This window comes from Rhea pennata, chromosome 15 (genome assembly GCF_028389875.1).
Source record: "Rhea pennata isolate bPtePen1 chromosome 15, bPtePen1.pri, whole genome shotgun sequence".
In the NCBI taxonomy this organism is placed as follows: Eukaryota; Metazoa; Chordata; class Aves; order Rheiformes; family Rheidae; genus Rhea; species Rhea pennata.
In genome coordinates, this window is record NC_084677.1 from 10409950 (window position 1) to 10429770 (window position 19821).

Below are 19821 nucleotides of genomic sequence, written 5' to 3' on the forward strand. Positions count from 1 at the left end.
TGAAATTAAGTATTCAGAATCCCATTCAGCACCAACTAATGTCAACAGAACTCCTATTCTCTTGTGAAAGACAGTCCAACTCTGTTTACTTGGACTTGTGTCACAAGAATCCTCTGCAGAGTAAGACGAAAGTTATGCAGCTGTCTTGGCCTTAGCTGAAAAATCCGTACCACTATTTATCCAAGAAGTTATCCCTAACATAATTCTGCAAAGGCATACACTCTAACTGTGCAGCTCATGTAACAGCAGTAAGAGATTAAATGCAAATAGTTTTGTTTTGTTTATTTTTTATTTCAAAATTGTTCACTCTCTACAGTTCCTGTTAGAGAAGTACAGAAGCTACTTCTCAAACTTTGTGATATTTATTGAGTTTACACTATCACTTATTATACTTTAGAACTTTGCTATCTAATTTTGATTAGATTCAACTTCCGTAGAGATACAATAAAAACTACATTTTGTAAGTTACACTCATAATGCAACTTCAACTTTTACTTTACCATAATAACTCAAATGGTAGCATTATGATTACAAAGACAGATAACACAAGCATGAACTCAGTCATAGGAAATCAAAATGTCTGCATAAAATACATTATTCTCTGGTATTTAAGGCTCCCATTTGCTACTGTCGCAATGTATACCAGAATATTTAATAGAATTATTGTAGTATATTTTTAATAAGGAAATACATTCATTCAAAGCTGAATCTAAGCATATTTATCAACAGTCAAAGCTACACAGACTCTAAAACTCAGCAGTGGAGATTGTCATATAATGATGATTTACATCAGCAGCAAATACACAAATAAAAAGAAAAACTTGAATTCTTACATCAGTTACATATGCTTCCGTAATTGGTGGTCCTCTAATTGGGCTGAAGCGTTCCCCAATACTCCTCACCACAGTACTGAAAACCCGAAGAAGTGCAGCCAGTTTAGGTAGTGACACTGAAGGAGGAGGAATATCTTCATCTACTGATTCCCCAGAAGCCACATGGCTGAGGTCCTACAGTGCACAAACATTATGTATCAGGATACATTAGCAGTTACAATATATGCATAAAATATCAAAATGTCAGGTTAAAAATACTTAATATACAATATATTGACATATAGACATTATGCAAAAATAAATACATTTATCCATTATTTCTACCTTTACAAACATATCAAGATACATTATACAATGAAGAGCAAATCACAGGGCAGTAATGAGGTGTTGCTCATCAGTTCAGCCACTGAAACAGGCATCTTGCAAACTAGAAGAGCAGCTTAAAGTGTTCTTGCTCCCTGGAACATGATGATCCACACTGCTGCACTGTTAGAGCAGCTTGCTGCACACCTGTCTGTGCTAGCTACCTCTTTCCCGTACAACTCTCAGCTGCGGTTTACGACTCAGGGCATTCTAGAGACCGTTCCCAACCCAGTTTACCTTCAGCTATTTTGATACGGAGACTAAGAGTTTATGAGCAGGCTATTTCATGCCAGCTGGCTTCAGTGCCTGGGAACACTCCCAGAAGTGCTGATCTCATTAGTATAGATATAGCCTTGGTCAACCCCACTGCAAGATAAAACACATCAGCTTAAACCACCTCCTCTCTGATTTAAGTTGATGTGTGTTATCTTAAAATTCTACCATGATTAAGGGCATGCATATTGTCCAGTTCGGAAGATAAACTGATAAGCAGTGACTTATTACACTAACTTAATCACAACAATGTGTCCACATCTACAATCACAATAGTGCAGATTTCTGTAGATGTGATGGGCCAAGGTAGTCTGTGACTCCTAACTCTTAAAGCTGTACCATCACAAGTCTTCCTGTACATGTAAGCACACTAATAAAACTGAGTAATTCATTTTATTTTGAGTGAAACAGATTACGCTGGAAATGCAGTTTTACCTATGGAATTTGTAGCTTAAATAGGGCAATTCTGCTAGCAATTCTAGTTATATATAATACGGCATTATTTAGTTACAGCCATATTGTCTTCCAGAACACATTTGCCTTAAGGAAAAACAAACAAAACACCCCTCTTCCTTTAATGAGCCTTCAAACAAATGGTAACTAGCCCTATTAAGTAAAGGTTTCAGAGCTCCTGCTGCATTATTTACTACACAATACAATCTGCTACCCTGTTTAAAAGCCTGACACATCATTAATATAAGGCAGCATTAAAAAATTCTTTTCACCCTCCCCAAAACAATCACTTCATCTGAAAACCTTTAAACAGTTAGAGAAAATACCAGGAAGGAGTGAAACACCTTCACTGCAACTTTTTAAAAATAAAAACATTCCTATTTGCCTAGTTATTTTAATTTCTATTTTTACACTACAGTCTCAAAGACAAGGGCTGAAAGCTGGCTGCAATTTTATCCAAACAGTCCATGAGTACTAAAGAAATGTCATTCTACATCCTTCGAATGTATTCTGTAATTTGTTCCTCTTTTCTCTGGGAAATTCAAATAATTTTATTCTCTACAAATGTCATATTTACATAAAGTCACAGCTGTCTATTTCTTAATGACACTGTAACAGTTAATTCTGCTATATAAGATAAAGCCTGTTTACCTCAGCATAAGCTTCCATATCTTCTAAAAACTGACCCAAGAGCGTGGTAGAAAAAGTAAGATCAGCCACCCAAAATGGCTCCAAGCTCTGTAACCATCCTATATAAAAATACCAAGACAATTAGAACAGGTGAACCAGGTAACATTCCAAAATGAAAAATTTTTAGATATATATTACTAAGGTAAGAAAAGGTCATCCACATGAAAATTTTAAAGGAAGCTTTTTTTAAAACAAAAAATAGGAATTGTATTTTTCTTTTGACATTTTCACTTTAAGGTCGATCCTGTCCCATGACATCTATCCACTAAAGAAAGAATCAAGAATTACAATACAGTAAGCATAATGACTTGTTGCAAGTTCCTCCAAGATGACTGCTGCACTGGTAGGAAGAGGTCTCCCAGTTTCCTAAATACCACTGTCTTTACCACAAGCACATTTGAGAAGTATGTTAAGAGGCAATTTATTTTTTCTACAACTTAATTTAAGAATTGAGAACTAGAAAAATTATTAAAAATTCCTGAGGAGTTACAGAAAGCAGTGACATTTAAATGTAGCCCGCATAAAGCATCTTTTTCCCCCATGTATAGTATAACACAGCAAATGGAAAGTTACTAGGAATAAAATCTGCCACATAGCTAGATTTTTTTTTTCCCCCCTCCAAGTTCACACCCATCTCAGTGCAACCAGACACAAGTAAGTCTATGCCTTCCACAAGCTAGAGCGGACTATATTAGTGACTCTTTGGCAAAACTTACCTGACACTTGTTGCGTCAATGAAGGCTTCTGAGTGTGATCTATATGCCACCCAACCAGTATGTCCACTGTGTCCTAAACAATAATTTTTAAAAATGATTAATTACTCAGTATGTTATATCACCATTCCTATGCAAAACAGAAAACAGAGGACAGATTAAGCTTACCCGAAAATTGGTGCTGAAAATGTGCGGGTAACATCGGGACACCAGAAGGATGCATTTGACACATTTGCACAGTAACTCTGGTGTATCCACATTTTCTAGAATGGACTGCAGGCTGGTCATTACAAGCTAAAAGGTAAAGCAAAGCTACTAGGCATTTCACTTCTTTAAAATAACACAAGAAAAAGTCTAAGTTATTATACATAGATTGCATTTATTAGCAAAATACTTTGATTCAAGCAACAGGTACTTTTCAATACTTGTTCTGCAGGGGGACAAAAAAAGAACATCACATACATTGCTTCAAAACAACCACTTCAATTAGGCTTCTGCTTAGGATATGGCAGACTCAGGTTCAAGTTTCAGAGGTGCCATTTTCTTAAATTTCTTAGTCACAGGACAACTAGCTGTCGTAAGCTCCTGCTTCTTCTGCAGGAGTTTCTTGGCTCTGTAAAAATAATATTGAACTAGAGCACTGATCTTGAATATAGTATTTTCACATCTAAAATATTAGACCTTAAAACCTGAACCAAGAGACCCGGTTTGTCAGCACACATCTTCCCCATCATCTGATGCAACAAAAATTTAAGTAAAAATTTTAATAGGAGGAGGACATCAAAGCAATCAAATGGCTGTTTTTTGTTTACCATTCCACTTGAGCTGTCTTTTCAGTTTCAACTTGATTCTTCATCTTGGAGCTGCGATATATATTAAAATGTTGTATCCAAATATATGAAGTCTTATGAAGACAAAACACTTTTCTAATGAAACCAGAATCACAAGAATTCTATTCAAACAGAAAGTTCCCTCCCAGTGGTACTTATACCTACACTTACCTATCACATCAACTTACTGTTATTTGTTACCCATTCTAGGTAAAAAGTTGATTCAAGCATTGCACTACAAGAACTGTTTACATTCCTGTTTTAACTTGTAGTCTTACCTGCATTACAGATGAAAAGGCTTTCTTTTCTCCTACAGTCTCTAGTGCTTTGTAGGTTGCACATAAATAAAGAAGTTTAACTTCATCTTTCGTGGACGAACTGAATTTGCTAAAAATCCATTTAAAGATCTTCTCAGCCTCATAGCTCAGAGAAGCACAAAGAAGGCCAAGACAGCAAGCTCCTTCCTGTCTAAGTTCTTGAAGCAATTTGCTACTGTATTTTTGAGAAGAAAAGAAACGTAACATTTCCAGAGGTGAGAGCAGAACAGAAGAAGCCATACCAAATTAAAACATTTTCTAAAGATTATAGATATGTGCATGAATGCAGCTGTTTTCTTCCTACTTAAAGGCAGCAGACACCATAAATTTAAATAAAAATTATGGATCTGAAATCCATTTCCTATTAAATAAATGTATTAAAAGACAGGTTGCCAATCTACTTGGAACATGCTATCCAAGGAAGAAGATTTGTAACACAGAGCTGACTTTGGAAATACTGAAATAAACACCTGAGCTCACTCTACCTATGCTCTAAATTGGCTATAAATGAATTAGATCTGGCTGTATAAAAATCTAAGTTCAATTTAAAAGCTACATAACCACAGCAACACAACATTATGCCTAAGTTATTCAATCTAGTTGAGAGAGACTTTCTATCAACTATAAAAGCCATATTTCTGCAGTAAAAATGTGTCAAATGTACTCTAGAGTCTAGCAGTATTGTTAATACGCTTAAGAGAGCCTTCACTCTTCTCCAGTTCTGTCGTGGTAGTATAATTTGTCACATCCATGAAAAACAAATGAATGATAATTTCTTCCAGCTTTCCCCCTCCACTGCATTTCTTTATCAGAATCCAAACTTAACACTGTCACTACTTTTCTTTAAAATCTTCAAGCTGCCTAGTTTTTCTAATTTCAGCTTACCTTTCATTGAGTACATCATGAATGGCAGTCAGGATATTATCCAGTTGTTTAACCAGTACCTGTAACCCAAGGTACAGAAAAGCCATAAACATAATACTGCCATGATAACTTCTGCAAACTAGATTCTGTTTACACCCATATTAAAAAGACCATTGCCAATTCTGTTTGCTAATAGAATGCCATTATGTTTTCCATGGCCACTGCAGACTATCATGAACTATATTAAGCAATACTGCAACATTATCCTACATGTTATATTTCATATTTAGTTACAGTAACCAGGAAAATACACTGGCAGCCCAATATCAAGTTTTGTTCTAAGTTTAGTTCTTGCTGATAACATTACATCACAAATGTAAGACTCACCATACAGCTTATTAATAACATCTATTGCAGACTCAGTTTCCTAGATTAATAACCAAGTGCATCAGCATTAAACTGATCAGCTAATACAGTCTGGAGTATTAAAATTTCTCCACAAAGAATCCTGACTTTCAGAGAAATGGAAAGAAATCTTCCAGGGGCAAGACATTACTGATGAACTAGTACTTTCCAGTACATATAATCAGAAATATTTGCCTAATATGCACTGAAATACATCAATGAGTTGCAAAACAGTGTATTAGATGTAACAACACTACATATAAGGTGTTAACAAGAAGTTTTCTGCATGAGTTAATAAGAGTTTGATCTTTCCTTTAGAAAGATGATAATCTAACACAGTAGGCATATGTTATCTCATATTTTTGTACTGTGTAAGTTTTGAGCATCACAACTCTTGGGAGGAGAAGAAAAAGGTCTGCATGCTTGGCCCCCTCAGAACTCACAAGGACATTTTAAGAACATGCCTGGCCTCAAAAAGACTATAAAAAGAGAAAGGTGATGTCTATACAATGCCAGTATGTACTACCCAAACACTTTTTCTAATTTATTTTGTTGAGCACATTTATATTCCCATACCAAGACCAGTAAGAGCTCTGTTCAATTACATTTAATCGTATAGAGTAATGCAGGAATTACTGATAGGTTATGTATTGTCCATTATAAAATTTTACACTTGACATTGTGGAGATCACTTGATATCTCATCCTATTCTCATTAGCTAGTTGGGAGAAACTCAAGGGATTTAGCTAGCTGGGAGAAACCCAGAGAATAGTTTCTCAATGACTATTAACATTCTGATCACTTGGGAATACAGTTTTTCACAACTAATTTGCAGACATTAGGATGATAATTCTAACATATTATAAGAAATACTGATAAATCTAGATAAAAGTAGTTTCTTCTCTTTTGGAATCCTCAGAAAACACTCAAGGACATTAAAGACTTCACTACCTAATTAAGAGCCTAAAGACATAATGAAAACAAAAGACTTACTATGTTGGCCTCCCCCTAGCAGAGGAGGATTTACATGAAAAAATCCTAGAAAGGTTGTGCACAATGATGAAGAGTTGTGGGTTTTACTTCAAGTCTGAGTGACACAAAATACATATTGACTAGCTGGAATGGTATGTCCTAGTTTTTCTAAGAATACATATTACAGTTCTTAAGACTCTTGATAACCATCAGGAATCTTTAAGGATTCTTTGTTTCTTAAGTTCCCAATATTTATCAACATCTAATAAAATGATCGCTACAGGCAAGATAACCAACAAGCAAAAATCAGTACCAAAAGCCTATATTCAAAAAAGATACTGCAGTTCATTTTTAGTACGTTAAGACAACAGTAATTTAAAGCTTGAAAATTTCAAAGACAGGTGATAATAGGTAAACATATCAATTCCTGAAGAATAAGTGTTGCAATTGTTCCATTTATATGATTCTTTCATGTGCTTCTCTCTACATAAATATTGACAAATTTACTCAGGCTATCAAAACTGTAAATCTGTAACATCAAGTCCCTTCAAGTCTGTCCAACAGTAACCCAGTGGAAGCAAAATATTTTTTTTGTATTAGCACAATCTTTGTGAAACCTAAACTAGGAAATGCTGAGTGCAATGGATAGGTTAACAAATTGCTGCAGCATTATTACCAGGAATATTCTGTGTTTATAGAAATACAATCATCTAGTAAAGATTAAACTGCAATTTCTTCTGTATCAAGCTTCAGCTTTTCAAATAAAAGACACTAAAGTGCTGTCATACTTGCAACCTGATATCTGAACAAATATCCATTATGACAGTTGACTTAAAATACTCATAAACATGCCTTGAACTCAAGATTACCAAAAAGATGTCAAATTGAAGCAAATCTCCTACTGATTCTACCAGTCTCTGTCGCCATTACAAAGCACACTGTCATAAATGTTTCCTACTGAGCAAAGTTACTGAGAAAAAATTACAGCAGAACTGTTTACATCTCTAACATTGTCTGAATTTACACCCTTCTTTTTGGTTTCTTATGGTACAAATACTGACAAATAAGGGTTCTGAGCAATTTTATTTCAGGGGAGGTTCAGAATAAAGTGCAATTTACTGTAAATTAACTATAAGATTTTTCACTTGGATATAAACCATGGAAGCAACGAAGTATTTAAAAATTTCTGCATGGTGCAAGCCCACGAGCTCTCCTCAGAGGAAGAGTAAATAATCACTTTCTCAAAAACAGGGTGTCATGTTTACTTCAAAGAATTTGCTCTTTCATTTCTTCCTCACTCAGCATATAGGAAGCTGCTGAAGAAAATACTGGTATTTACACGAGGACAACTCACAGTTCAAATGTGGATAGGAGGCTCTGGATAGGTTATAGGACACTAAATGGCACCCTCCCTATAACTCAGTTTTTACACGCAATTAGCTAAAAAGCTGAGTTGTTGTAAGATAATCCATTCACTGAAGACAGTATAAATATCTGCACATTTAAAGTACAAAAACAGCTCTTGTACAAAACAAGAGCATGTTTTTCTTGCTTTTTCACCTATTTCCTTGTTGAAGGATATAGAGGATATTTCCCAGACCAGTCAAGAAAAACAACAAATTGAATGCACGCTTATTCTTACAGTTCATACATTCAGTAGCTTGCTTTAAGGCAACACATCATAGGTAATCAACCAGAAAAAAAAAAAAAAATCAGAATGCCAGAGAAAGGTCAGACAGCCCAAGAATATTTAATACTCTTTCCCCCACTGTGTATAAAAGATATTTCTCACAGACGTTTCTCAATACTTAGCTCTGTGCAAAGACAGGTTTATAAAAACACAAGAATTTCAGCACTGTAAAACACAAAATACTACTAACCAGTTTGTTTTCTGGTTGCTGAATGAATTCTTTCAATTGCTTTACAGTAGCCAGTCTTCGGTCTCTGTCGTCTTCCCGAGTAATCCTCCGAAGAAGATTTGACAGTCGAGACTCTTCAGAATAAGACAACGATCGCTCTGAAAAAGGCAATTATTTGTTTTCTCTACCATATTTCATTGATAATAGCTGCATTAGTTGCAATAGGCATTTGTGTACTGAGTAAGACATAACAGTACTTTAAGGAAAAAAGTGAAAACTACATCTTGGTTTGTTTTAAAGCTAACATGGGGAAATTTTAATATAAAATCCAGTTTAGCTACCAAAATATTTCCTCTCTTCTAGTGAAGAGAAGAAACACAGCAAGTCGACTTCTCTCAAACTGTTTTGTATTTAGTTAGCATATTTAGCTCAATATTTACAAAGAATAAATTAACTTTCAGAGCTGAAATACACCTTTAAGACAGGATAACTATACAGCTACTTGACAAACTTATAGCTTTAGTAGCTAAAATACCCCTAGAGATACCCGAAATGTAATTAGAACCTTACCAGTACACAGGAAAACACTTTCAGAACTAAGCAAAATTTGGATTTACTTCTAAACTAAGTCCTTGGTTTAGTTTGTTTCTTTAAGTAAAGAACCAGACTATATTGCAAGTGACTACCAAGAAACATGATTCTCTCTCATTTTGGCAAGAGAAAAAAAGGTTATGGGTAGTCATCTTCTAATAGCTAGAAGAGTTCTGCCTCTAAAAGAAAGAGGTATACAATTCCTCTGTTGAGAAACAGAAATATATACCTGTGCATAGGTAGTGATTTAAATCTTTTTTTCCCCCCATGCTGATTCATAATGCATCTTCCTAAGAAGACATTTCATATAAGTTGATCAAAATCAGCACTGGTGTTAGCAAAAAAGGTCAAAATTCAGTTTACTAGATCCAGATACCAATTAGAAGTTATTCTTCCTAAATACATACGATTAATATTCTTACTTTCAAAAAGAAAAGAAAATGAAAATATTCTAATGTTTAGATTTTTCATGGTGATTAAATTAAGAAAACTCATTGAACTAAGATTTTATTAGTCAGAGTGACTATTACATAAACATGCAAGACTACTATAGATGACTTCTTTCTCATGTGGCACAGTCATTTCTAGGAGTATACTTTATGTATTATACTCATGAAGAATATTCTCAACCTTACTGTCATGTCTTTATTTCTTGAATTTAAAAAAAAAAACATAAATAAAATAGGCTTTGATAATCTGTTTCTTGCCAAACATCAGTTTAAGCAATAAGCTTCGAGTATACCTGACATGCTGAAAGATTAGGTGGCTTAGCAAACAGTAATATGTCAAGAAAAGCTGAAGGATCAAATACACATTTTGTGCATAGCTAAAAAAATCCACATAGATGTTAAACCTGTTGAAACATTATCCATCAGGTATGAAGAATCCTTGTTTTAAGATACTCCTGATTTTACAGGAAACTAAAGTACATAGATACCTATTTAGGAAGAACTAAGTTTCTTTTTTTGTTTGCTTTATCTGGGAACCAGAGTCTTCTGTGGCAGGGGGGAGAAAAGTTATATATCTAGTGAGAAACATGCATGGAATCACAATCCATGAAAGCACATTAAGTAGTATCTGAAGTCTGAGTGATGTTGCCAGTCTAAGAACTACAATTCTCACTAGACCACCAGCATCAGAGGATCTCCTTTTATCTCCACCTGCTGGATCCGGACCTGGCTTACCTGCCATTAGTCAATATAAAGGCAAACTCCAGGGCTGGAAAAAGGGACCTAGTGCAGTGACTCATCCGGGAAAAAAATCCTGATCAGCCCTGGAGAAGAAAAGATCTAGGAAGGATGCAGCCTGCCTTGTGAGATACCCTATTCTATCATTTTATTTCAGATCTGGGCAGCAGCAGGTCACTAGGCCCTCAGGGAAAGAAAAAAAATTTTTGCAAGTTTAAATGGAATAGTTAGGAGTCAAAACATATGCAAACAAGAAGTTCTTTTAAGATTTAAAATGGAAATTAATAGATTACAGTACATAGAGTGCAACGGTTATTCCTGAATAATTTCAAGCATGGACTCTCTTCTACTAGGAAAAGTACTTTGCTACATTATTGAATGCACCTCAAAATTTTAGCTTAAACTGAATCCACAGACGCTTCTTTCACTTTTAGACTGCCTACATATGAAGACATGCAGTCAACAGCAGTATGAATCTATTCTGGAATTACTCAATGCATTGGCAGTCCCTTAACAGAGTTCTTTCCAAGGAAACAGGTAAGTCTCATGAGAAAACTTCACTCTACAATATGCCTTCCAGCTACACACAACCACAGACATTAACCTGGACCAGAAATGCACAGCACATGTCAGTTGTCTCTCCTGTCACTCCCAGTTTGCACTGATCCCTGTCATGCAGCAAGCTCATGGGGAAACTACAACCAGCATCAGCTGGGTCAGGTCACTAGCAACTGCTCTTCAAGGACAACGCAGTAAGGCTGTATTTTTTACAAACCACTTCATTCTAATACATACTTAATAGATTCTAGATCTTTGTAAGGTAACTCTTGTCCCTAGGAAGTGTTGGCTGGGTCTTCAGTTTTAGATGAAAATTCAACAGAAAATAAGTCCTGAACTAGTTAAATCATCTTCTGAGTTTTTTAGCACCCTGTCTTATCTGCATTTATCACTTAGTTTATAATCTCTTCATGGAAGACACTAATTTATTTTGAAAATACAATTGTGCTATCCCTATAGATGAAAAATCCTAAAAACAGAACTGTATAAACAAAACTACCACCACCAAGGTTGATATGAGAGACACTTCACCGCTGCTGGAACAAGACATTATGTTCAAAATCATCTGCTAAAAGCTCTGCTTCTATTCCGTTCAGTAACTGATAAACATTAGCATTACTCCATGAGATAGTAAACGCTGTCTGTTGAGCCATAATCATAACTTAAAATAAACCAAGGAATAAAATAACCACCAAAATGACTGAAACATATTAATCAAAGCACTAATTAATGAATACCAGTACAAGACTCTCAGGTGGGGGAAGGGAGAGAAAATCAGCAAGTTCTCAGCTACATACCACAGAAGACTGCTATTAAAAAAAAAATAAGAAGAACAACTTGCTGTGACATAACCCTAGTGTATTTTAAAGAAGCTATCCAAAATGAAAATGCTTTGCTGAAATCTACAGCAATCACAAAGATTCCCCAGTTAAGAAGCAGACTCAAACTCTGGCATCCAGGGAAAGATAAAATGCATACAAAAAGCATACAAGTCATAGGTAGCTACTTTAGTCACTCAGGATTACAGTTTTAACACTTTAAAGATTTCATAAAGAGGTGTTCAGTTATCTAGGAAAACATTCTGAATGTTCTTCCAATAAATAAATTTCTGCCAGCAAATTCCTTCAAAATTGCATTACTATAGTATTATTTTCAGAGTTCTCTATTAGACAGAGATTTCCTCTATATAGACATGATTTAAGGCACTAAAAGGCAGAATGGTTTTGAAATTAAGACATCAGAACAGGATTTCAAGGTCTACGTTTAACCCATTCCAAAGATCAGGCTTTCATATCAGTAATGTCATGAGCTACTTGCACACCTCAGTGCCTCCACCTGCAAAGCACATTGAATACTCTGTCACTTCTTGTCTCATCTAAAATACAACCTCCTTGAGGAGAAAGGACTATGTCCCAATACACTGGTATAAAGCAGCCCCTGTTTTTGTTGGTGCTCAACTACTTACAACTTACATTAAGTGATGCAGTAAATGACAACACTTAGTCATAACAAAAGATTCTATTTGCATTCAGCTGTTCTCGGACCAACTTTTCTTTTTTTTAAACCACACTATAAACCCAAGTAATGTGAATAGTGAAGCTTTGTTTCCAACAAACCTGTGTCCAGCATTGTTACACCCTCTCGTAACTCTAGATTTCCTATCACTCTCAAGTCCTCGCCACATTCTTACAGTGCCTCCAGTTCCTCCCTGGCCTCTAATCCTCAGCCGAACAAGAAGCATGAACTGTAGCTGGTTCAGGAATACACACCTGCTGACTAATTAGCTTATATGTGATGACTAGTTCACCTGTAGGTCAGTTACAAGACAATGGCTGAGCTCAGACAACATTTTTTTCCTGCACTAGGGGTTCAAATTTGCAAGTTTTTACTCAGGCACCAATTTTCAACACATTTAAGAGCATATCCTCTTTCTTGGAGCCCTTGATCTCTTTGCCAAATTTGGCTAAACTGAATAAGCTTTCAAAAGCTATTAATAGGAAAAAGAGTGACAGCACAAGCATTAGAGTTGGGAGATCTGCCTAGATCATGGAAGAAATCTCAAAGGGAAACAGTAAACACACCCTTGTTTTAGCCCTAATGAAATCCAGCCCCTCCCTTTATAAAACACAAAGTAAATTATCTAATTACAGAATTATTATATTCTTACTTTGTTTCTTTTAGAAACAGGTTTCTAAAGATGACAGTTTCCAACATCAGAAATAGCTGTATAGGCTGCCTATTCATAAGAAACCTCTTGTCATATTCTGAACACAAGACAGGCTGTTTAAAAAAAGAGATCTCTTTCCTGAAAGCCTATGGCATCCTTACCCTGTGATTTCCTCATGTCTTTTGTGGCTAAAGCACGATTCCCATGCGGAACACTGGTAAAATCAGGATTGGTCACATTGTTAACTCTCAGCTCTTGCCCCAACGACTTCCGACCATAAGTATTTTCCCCAGATCCTCCATTGACACTGTAGCCACCTGTAGAAAAAGCAATATGACATTAAGTCAGGCCATCAGACTATCCAGCAGGGTTAGTATGTTACCAGTTATTTAATTCATATTCAAATTAACATTCCTATCTTCTATTATCATCCTTAGTCTGACTTTTTACTTTCACAAGCAGAAGTCTTTTGCTATGTCCTTTAAGCTTCCAGTTCACATGCTCAGAATCCAATTGGTCTTTATTTGACCAGTTTATAAATTAACTCTATTACCATATAGTTTAACATATATTTTCTTGTATTTTTGAGTTTTTATTATTACTTTTGCACTTGTATTTTGAAAGATCTTTGCATCAACCTGTTAGCAAGCAAGGCTAAAGGCATTTACCTATTTGCTCCTTGATAATCCATACAGAATTTTGTCTGTTATAAACCATCTCCAGGGTCAACAAAATGGACAAAGTGAGAAAGCTATGCAACAAAGCACAGCTTATTTACACGCAAGTTACAAAAAATTTCAATTAGATAGCAATTCACAAACTGAACAGCTCTTCCTAAACATACAACAGCAAGTATTTTCACACATTAATACTGACATTAGCTTAAATGAATTAAATGTGATCCTAAACTCCCCCTTCAAAGTATACCTGGTACATCTTCGGTAGCAATTCAAAACAGAAATAAGTGTCATTTTGAGTAACTGGATCATCTTTACTGCTAGATCCAAAAGAATTTACGTACTCAAATAATGAAACCAAGGTTCTTTCCAGTCTGCCACATCACTGAGGAACAGGCTCTTCCCCTCTCCAATAAATATTGTATAGAAATAAAATTGTCCACTGAGCCTGAACACTACTTCACTCGATATTAGAGCTCACCTTTGAGCCAGCTGTGCAAACAGCTTTCTAAAATGCCTTCCCTGCTTGAGATAAGGAAGAATCAACTAAAAAAAAAAAATTAAATGCAGAACAAGATTTACAAGACTTCCTTCAGAACAGTTATTTCCACAATTTCACTGGCATTAAGTCTGAACATCAAGGTGAATCTGGACCTTTAAGGACAAAAAAAATGCCATCTTGATGGCAAAGCTTTTGATAAAAAGGTGCATATGTGAACTACAAGTAGAAGTTTGTGCATTTCTGTACATGTGGCTACTCTACTATTACAACTGAGACTTTGCAGTGTTCTGTAGTTAACAGTTACTGTAAAGATAATTTGTGTATATTTTGATTTACAACATTAAATTGTTTTTAAGAAACTAGCATGTATGCCACCTTAAGGCTGTTTTGTCATAACAAAGTAACACTCTCCTACAAAGAAAATTACTTCTAATAACAATAATTATATTTATGACTAAAGAGAAGTATATCATTAAAACACAGTAACAAAGAAATGTAATCTCACTAAAGATGTCAGATAATCATGCATTCAGACCACAAACATCAATTATCAAAAATACACATGCTGCCACATACAATTAGAGTTCTTAAACATATTTCATACATTCCCTCCAACATTCAAGAAACCCCAGCTGTTTTTGCTCATTTATAAGAGCAGACAGTACTTACCACAGCATATTTTAAAAACAGCAGGGCAACCGGGTATTTAAGCATAAAAATTATAAATATTACATTATAACTCTTTAAAAATAGTTAGCAGCTGCTCTGAAAAGTTTTTGAAAATTCTAGTAAGTTTATACAAATTCTATTCAGTCTAGTGAAGTGTTAAATCTGAAACCCAGGAGAAGGTAATCAGTATGTCACTAGGTATTAATTTTAGCAAAAATATACAGATGACAAATGAATATTAGCGTAGCATCTTTCTCACAGAGGACTCTGAACACATCATAAAGTTACACACCAAAGGGAATGATAAAGGAAGGGAGAATATATCACTTATAAATATAAATTCAGAAAGCTTTTATTTAGTTCTAAAAGTTTCAGCTTGCAAACTCATATCTTGTTTTATGAAGTAAAGGAGAGCAGACCAAAGAGGGAGGAATCTAATCCCAGTCTTCCACTACCTACAGCAGGATTGATAGAAAGGACAGAGCCAGACTCATCTCAGAGGTGCAGAGTAAAAGGATAAGAGTCAACAGTCCTAAGTTGCAACAAGAGAAACTCCAACTGGATATAAGCAAACAATTCTTTACTATCAGGGTGATAAAGCACTGAATGAGCTGCTAAGGAAGCCTATGGAGTAGTCCATCTTTGGAGATTTTCAAAACTGAACTGGACAAGGCCTTCAGCAATCCTACTTAGCTTGAAAATTAGTCCTTTCTCAGGCAGGACTTTGGACCAAAAACCTCAGAAGTTCCCTCCAATCTACATTACTCTACCATTCTAGAATTCTTCAAAGCATCTGTGGCCTTTAATCCAGACATACTTGAGAGTGCCATTCACATTTCGCAGAATACTCAACAAAATCTGTAACAGAGATTTTTAAATACTGGTGCAGAGGTCAGGGCACCGAACTGAAACCTACCCAACAACATGCATTTATCGACATCATGAAACTGAAATAAATTTTAATGGAGAAGCAAATATAAAAGTACATGTCCTTAAAGTGCCCTTAGACCAGAAATTTCCAAGGGATAACCAACTGAGGAGATGGAGTTTGTCATTTCCATCCTACAGAATTTCATTTAAAAAAGACTATTCTTCAGAACTAGAAAACATGCATTTTCTTTGCTTGCAACTTTTACATATCAGAGGAATATTGTTCTCTGTCAGATATGAGGCAACTTCTAGAAATAAAGAAATTGCAAGTCATTTTTACTCTCAACACCAGAAACAAACAAACAAAAAAATCTTTAAGAATTCCAGGTACTTCCAATGGTTATATACCACAAAAAAGCTACAAAATCTTAAAATGAAAGCTCCAAGCTGGTATACTCACCAACACATTAATTCAAAAATCTTAGTAAATGAGGAAGTCATTCTGCATCTCTAAGCTTACAAATTTCTATGGAAATAAAAGTGAACAAGAAATATATGGAATCCAGTTCTATAAAACAGAAAATCCTAATCATCTCTTTTCAAGTCACAATTGACCAAAATAGCTGAGTTAAAGTGCTGAGCTAGTACAGACATGTCCTGGAAAATACAGTACTAGGGGAGAATTAGGTGCATTTTTCTTATCAAACGGCAGTTTCACAGCAACTTCACAAAACATCACCTTACTGGGTTTGTCTGAACCTTAATATTTCACTATGTTCCAAGTATATTACTTAAATACTACCACACTCTGAAAGTGTTAAGGTAGTGTTCAAGAACATCAGTGCACCCAAAACTCATTGTTAGCAGTCATACCGCTTTTTAAAAAGTTTCTCTTTCAAAGCTAACCAACTCATAAGGTTCTTAAGTTACTCAGATAAACAAATACCTCTCGCACTTTCTCTTCTCCTATTAACAGTATTTACAAGTTATAAAAATTCAATTTGTATGGGTACACTCATTCATAACTTCCCCTAACATGAAGGGTGAAGCTGTTTACAGAAAGTTACAAGGCAGAAAAGTGGGAGAAATGCAACTTTTTGAAATTCAAGAGTGAAAACTTCCATACTAATTATATGGTGAAATTTGAGTTCGCTGGTCAGGCACGTCTGAAGAAAATTTGTATAGTCAAGAACAGTGATCCTGCAAGGAAAAGACCCTCCTATTTCCTACCTATATTTGGCAATTAAAAAAAAAAAAAAAAAAAAAAAAAAAAGAGAGAGAGAGAGAAAATAGATTTCTCTTTCACAAAGCTCCAAGACATTAATTAAAATCCACAGTTTTCTTGAGAAAACTGCATTCTCAAACAAAAAAGAAAACCGTATAAACCGTTTTCACCATACTTAAATATAAACATCATACAAATCTACATGAAGTCAGATTGAAGGACAGAAAATAGAAACTCCCAAAATATATATTAGATTGCCAAACTAAGATTCTAGCTTGCTGTTAAAATCACTAGAGCTGCAATAGATAGACTATCTAATTAAATGGACCGCTAGTCCAATAGACTATTTCCAACATTAGAAGCATTAGACACTGCACAGGAAGAAATTACAGCTTAAAGACCAGACACATCCAGAACACTATTCTTCAGCAAAAACTGTTTATATGTAAAGTCTTCTCCTGCATTCTTCTGGTACTGCAGCACCATATTTTCCTCACTACCTATAACGACATTTTTTTTTATTCCTGATAAATCTCTCAATGCAGTAATACTGTGGCACAAGTTCTAAGAATCCACTGCATTTTTTTCAAAATAAATTAAACAAAATTCCTCTCAATCATTTCAAGTTTACTGCCTTTCTCTAAGTGTCCCCTCATAATTTACAAATGAAACAGCAATCTGTATACCTTTTTCTTCATTCTGTATGTCAGTGTGGACTCTGATATCATCGTGTCTTTGTCGAGACACCACAGCTGAATTTGAGGGTTGTAATCCATAGGAGGCAGAACTGCCTCGATCTCTGGATGAAGAGTATTTTAAATTGTCCTGGTCAGCTGATGCACTGTCAGTTCTACAAAAAGAAAAATATTTTTTTTATGTAAGGGTATAATAGGAATGGGGTTCACATTCACTTATAAACGCAACATATTTCAATGACAGTCCCAAATGTATTTTCCTTTAAGAGTTGTATGTCTAACCTACTTTTAAAAAGTGACCTTAAATTCATGTTTGTGATTAGAACTGATCAATTATTACAATAGCATGCAGAAGAAACGCATTCTAGTGTGTCAGTGCCTTGTCTTAAAAAAAGAGAAAAGTTCCCAAGTATATTTTCAGAGAGATGCCTATCTAAGATTTAAGGGAAAATTACTTCTAAAGAAGGATAAATAAAATACAATTTTACAACTAGGTGGTAACACTGTCTACAATTAATGAAAGTCATTACCAATCCACACATCAACATATACATGCTATGTTGCAGGCCTTTCTCACCAACGTAAAACCACTTATTAAATAGAAGAGTTACAATCGTGTAACTGATAATCAATACAGGAATCACTAAGTTATTGCAAAATTAAAAAGCAGAACAAGGAAATAGGTTTTACTACAGTAAAGCTGGAATATTACTTAAGAGCTATTATCATATAGGGTAAAAATAAAAGGATGTTTGAAGCTAGAAGTGAATTTTCAAAAGAAGTTATGCTGCATTAAGTTCAAACAATTCTCACATTAGAAATTTGTTTTATATCCCAGAATAAAATCTTTAAGGAGAAAGATGAAAATTATGAAGACATCTGTTCTCATTGGACCCTGTGATTTCATTTTCAAAAACACAGTAAGTTTCTATATACTTGCATACTTCAGTGTGCATTAGATTCCAGAAACTAAGTTCAATTGTTTTCAGTGCATTCTTATGAGTTACATTGGAGATTTTACAGTAAAAAACAATTAAAGAAATGGCAGAGTTTTGTACCACTCAAGTATATCTGGAATTATGCTACTGAAGTTATTTAAAAAGGTGGTTTTTTAAGCAAACTCTGAAGATTTACTGTTTTTATTTTGAGCTTTGTATAGCTCATTTGATTACTTAAAAAAGCAGGACAGACCATTCCTTTTCATTCCTATAAATTAACTACGATTTCTGCGAGGAATAAACATCACACATTCTTGGGAAAATTCTTAAAAAAAAAAAAAAAAAAAAAAGCGCAGTTAAATCCAGTAGACAAACTCAGGCAAAAGGAGTTAAATACATCTCAAGTCCAAAAGGAAAAACAAAGTCAGCTAAAAAAATTTTAAGAGACAGTTGTTACTTAAATCATGTCAAAGGTTTCTTATTTTCAAAAATCAGCTCTTCCTCAGTAAAACAGGAAGAATAGTACCATGAGCATTCATACTTGCAAAGATGACTGGAATTAAAAATATAATAAAGAGCTCCACATACGTCAATCTCTCAAGAATGTTAAGATAATTCTCTTCTTTCTAACCCTATTCCAAATAGAAAATACACTTTTGCCCTGTCCTCTGAAGCATCAAGTTTAGATTCTAGCTAATGTTGCCACATTGAAAAGTTGACAGTAGGCTTCCTTGGTAGGTATTACTCTGTTTTGCTCTATAAGCAAATTCTTCTTTAAATATACACAGTAAGATTGTTTTATTCCTTTGGCATTCACCATGGCATCACATTACTGTTTTCTCAAGCACTTGTTTGGATTATTTTATAAAACAAGCTATGGTGATCTTGATTCACCAGGCAAAGCCTCAGTGTAAGTCTTTGCTTAGACGGTCATGTAGACTTATAAAAACTGCACCTTCATCATTCACATAAATTACGCTGAATGACTAAAAAGATTCTGCATCATTTCTTCTAGCAGTATGAACTTTAAATGTACCTGGACCACATTCAAATTCTCCAGGTAGAGTCAACAGTTTTAATCCCTGCCTAGAAAGCTGCAGAGACCCTCAGTTTGCCCTGAGGAACTGCAGAGTTTATTGAAGAGACCCCGGTTGTTGTAGCCTTTCAATG

The 19821-nt window shown here is 35.0% G+C and overlaps 1 protein-coding gene across 4 annotated transcripts in view; it reads right to left on the bottom strand.

Moving 5' to 3' along the window:
* The window catches only part of SMG1 (SMG1 nonsense mediated mRNA decay associated PI3K related kinase), a 68413-nt gene that overhangs the window by 40982 nt on the left and 7610 nt on the right, over nt 1-19821 (bottom strand). For 3 of the 4 annotated variants that reach the window (XM_062587827.1, XM_062587828.1, XM_062587830.1), the window contains exons 2-10: nt 17705-17868; nt 13237-13392; nt 8594-8730; nt 5358-5416; nt 4434-4647; nt 3494-3619; nt 3329-3401; nt 2574-2671; nt 834-1007 (exon numbers count right to left, since the gene is read on the bottom strand). In XM_062587827.1, the coding sequence (XP_062443811.1) occupies nt 834-1007; nt 2574-2671; nt 3329-3401; nt 3494-3619; nt 4434-4647; nt 5358-5416; nt 8594-8730; nt 13237-13392; nt 17705-17868 (1201 nt within the window). Of the gene's footprint in view, nt 1-833; nt 1008-2573; nt 2672-3328; nt 3402-3493; nt 3620-4433; nt 4648-5357; nt 5417-8593; nt 8731-13236; nt 13393-14233; nt 14266-17704; nt 17869-19821 lie in introns of those variants that run through there. The other variant, XM_062587831.1, reaches the window with a different exon arrangement.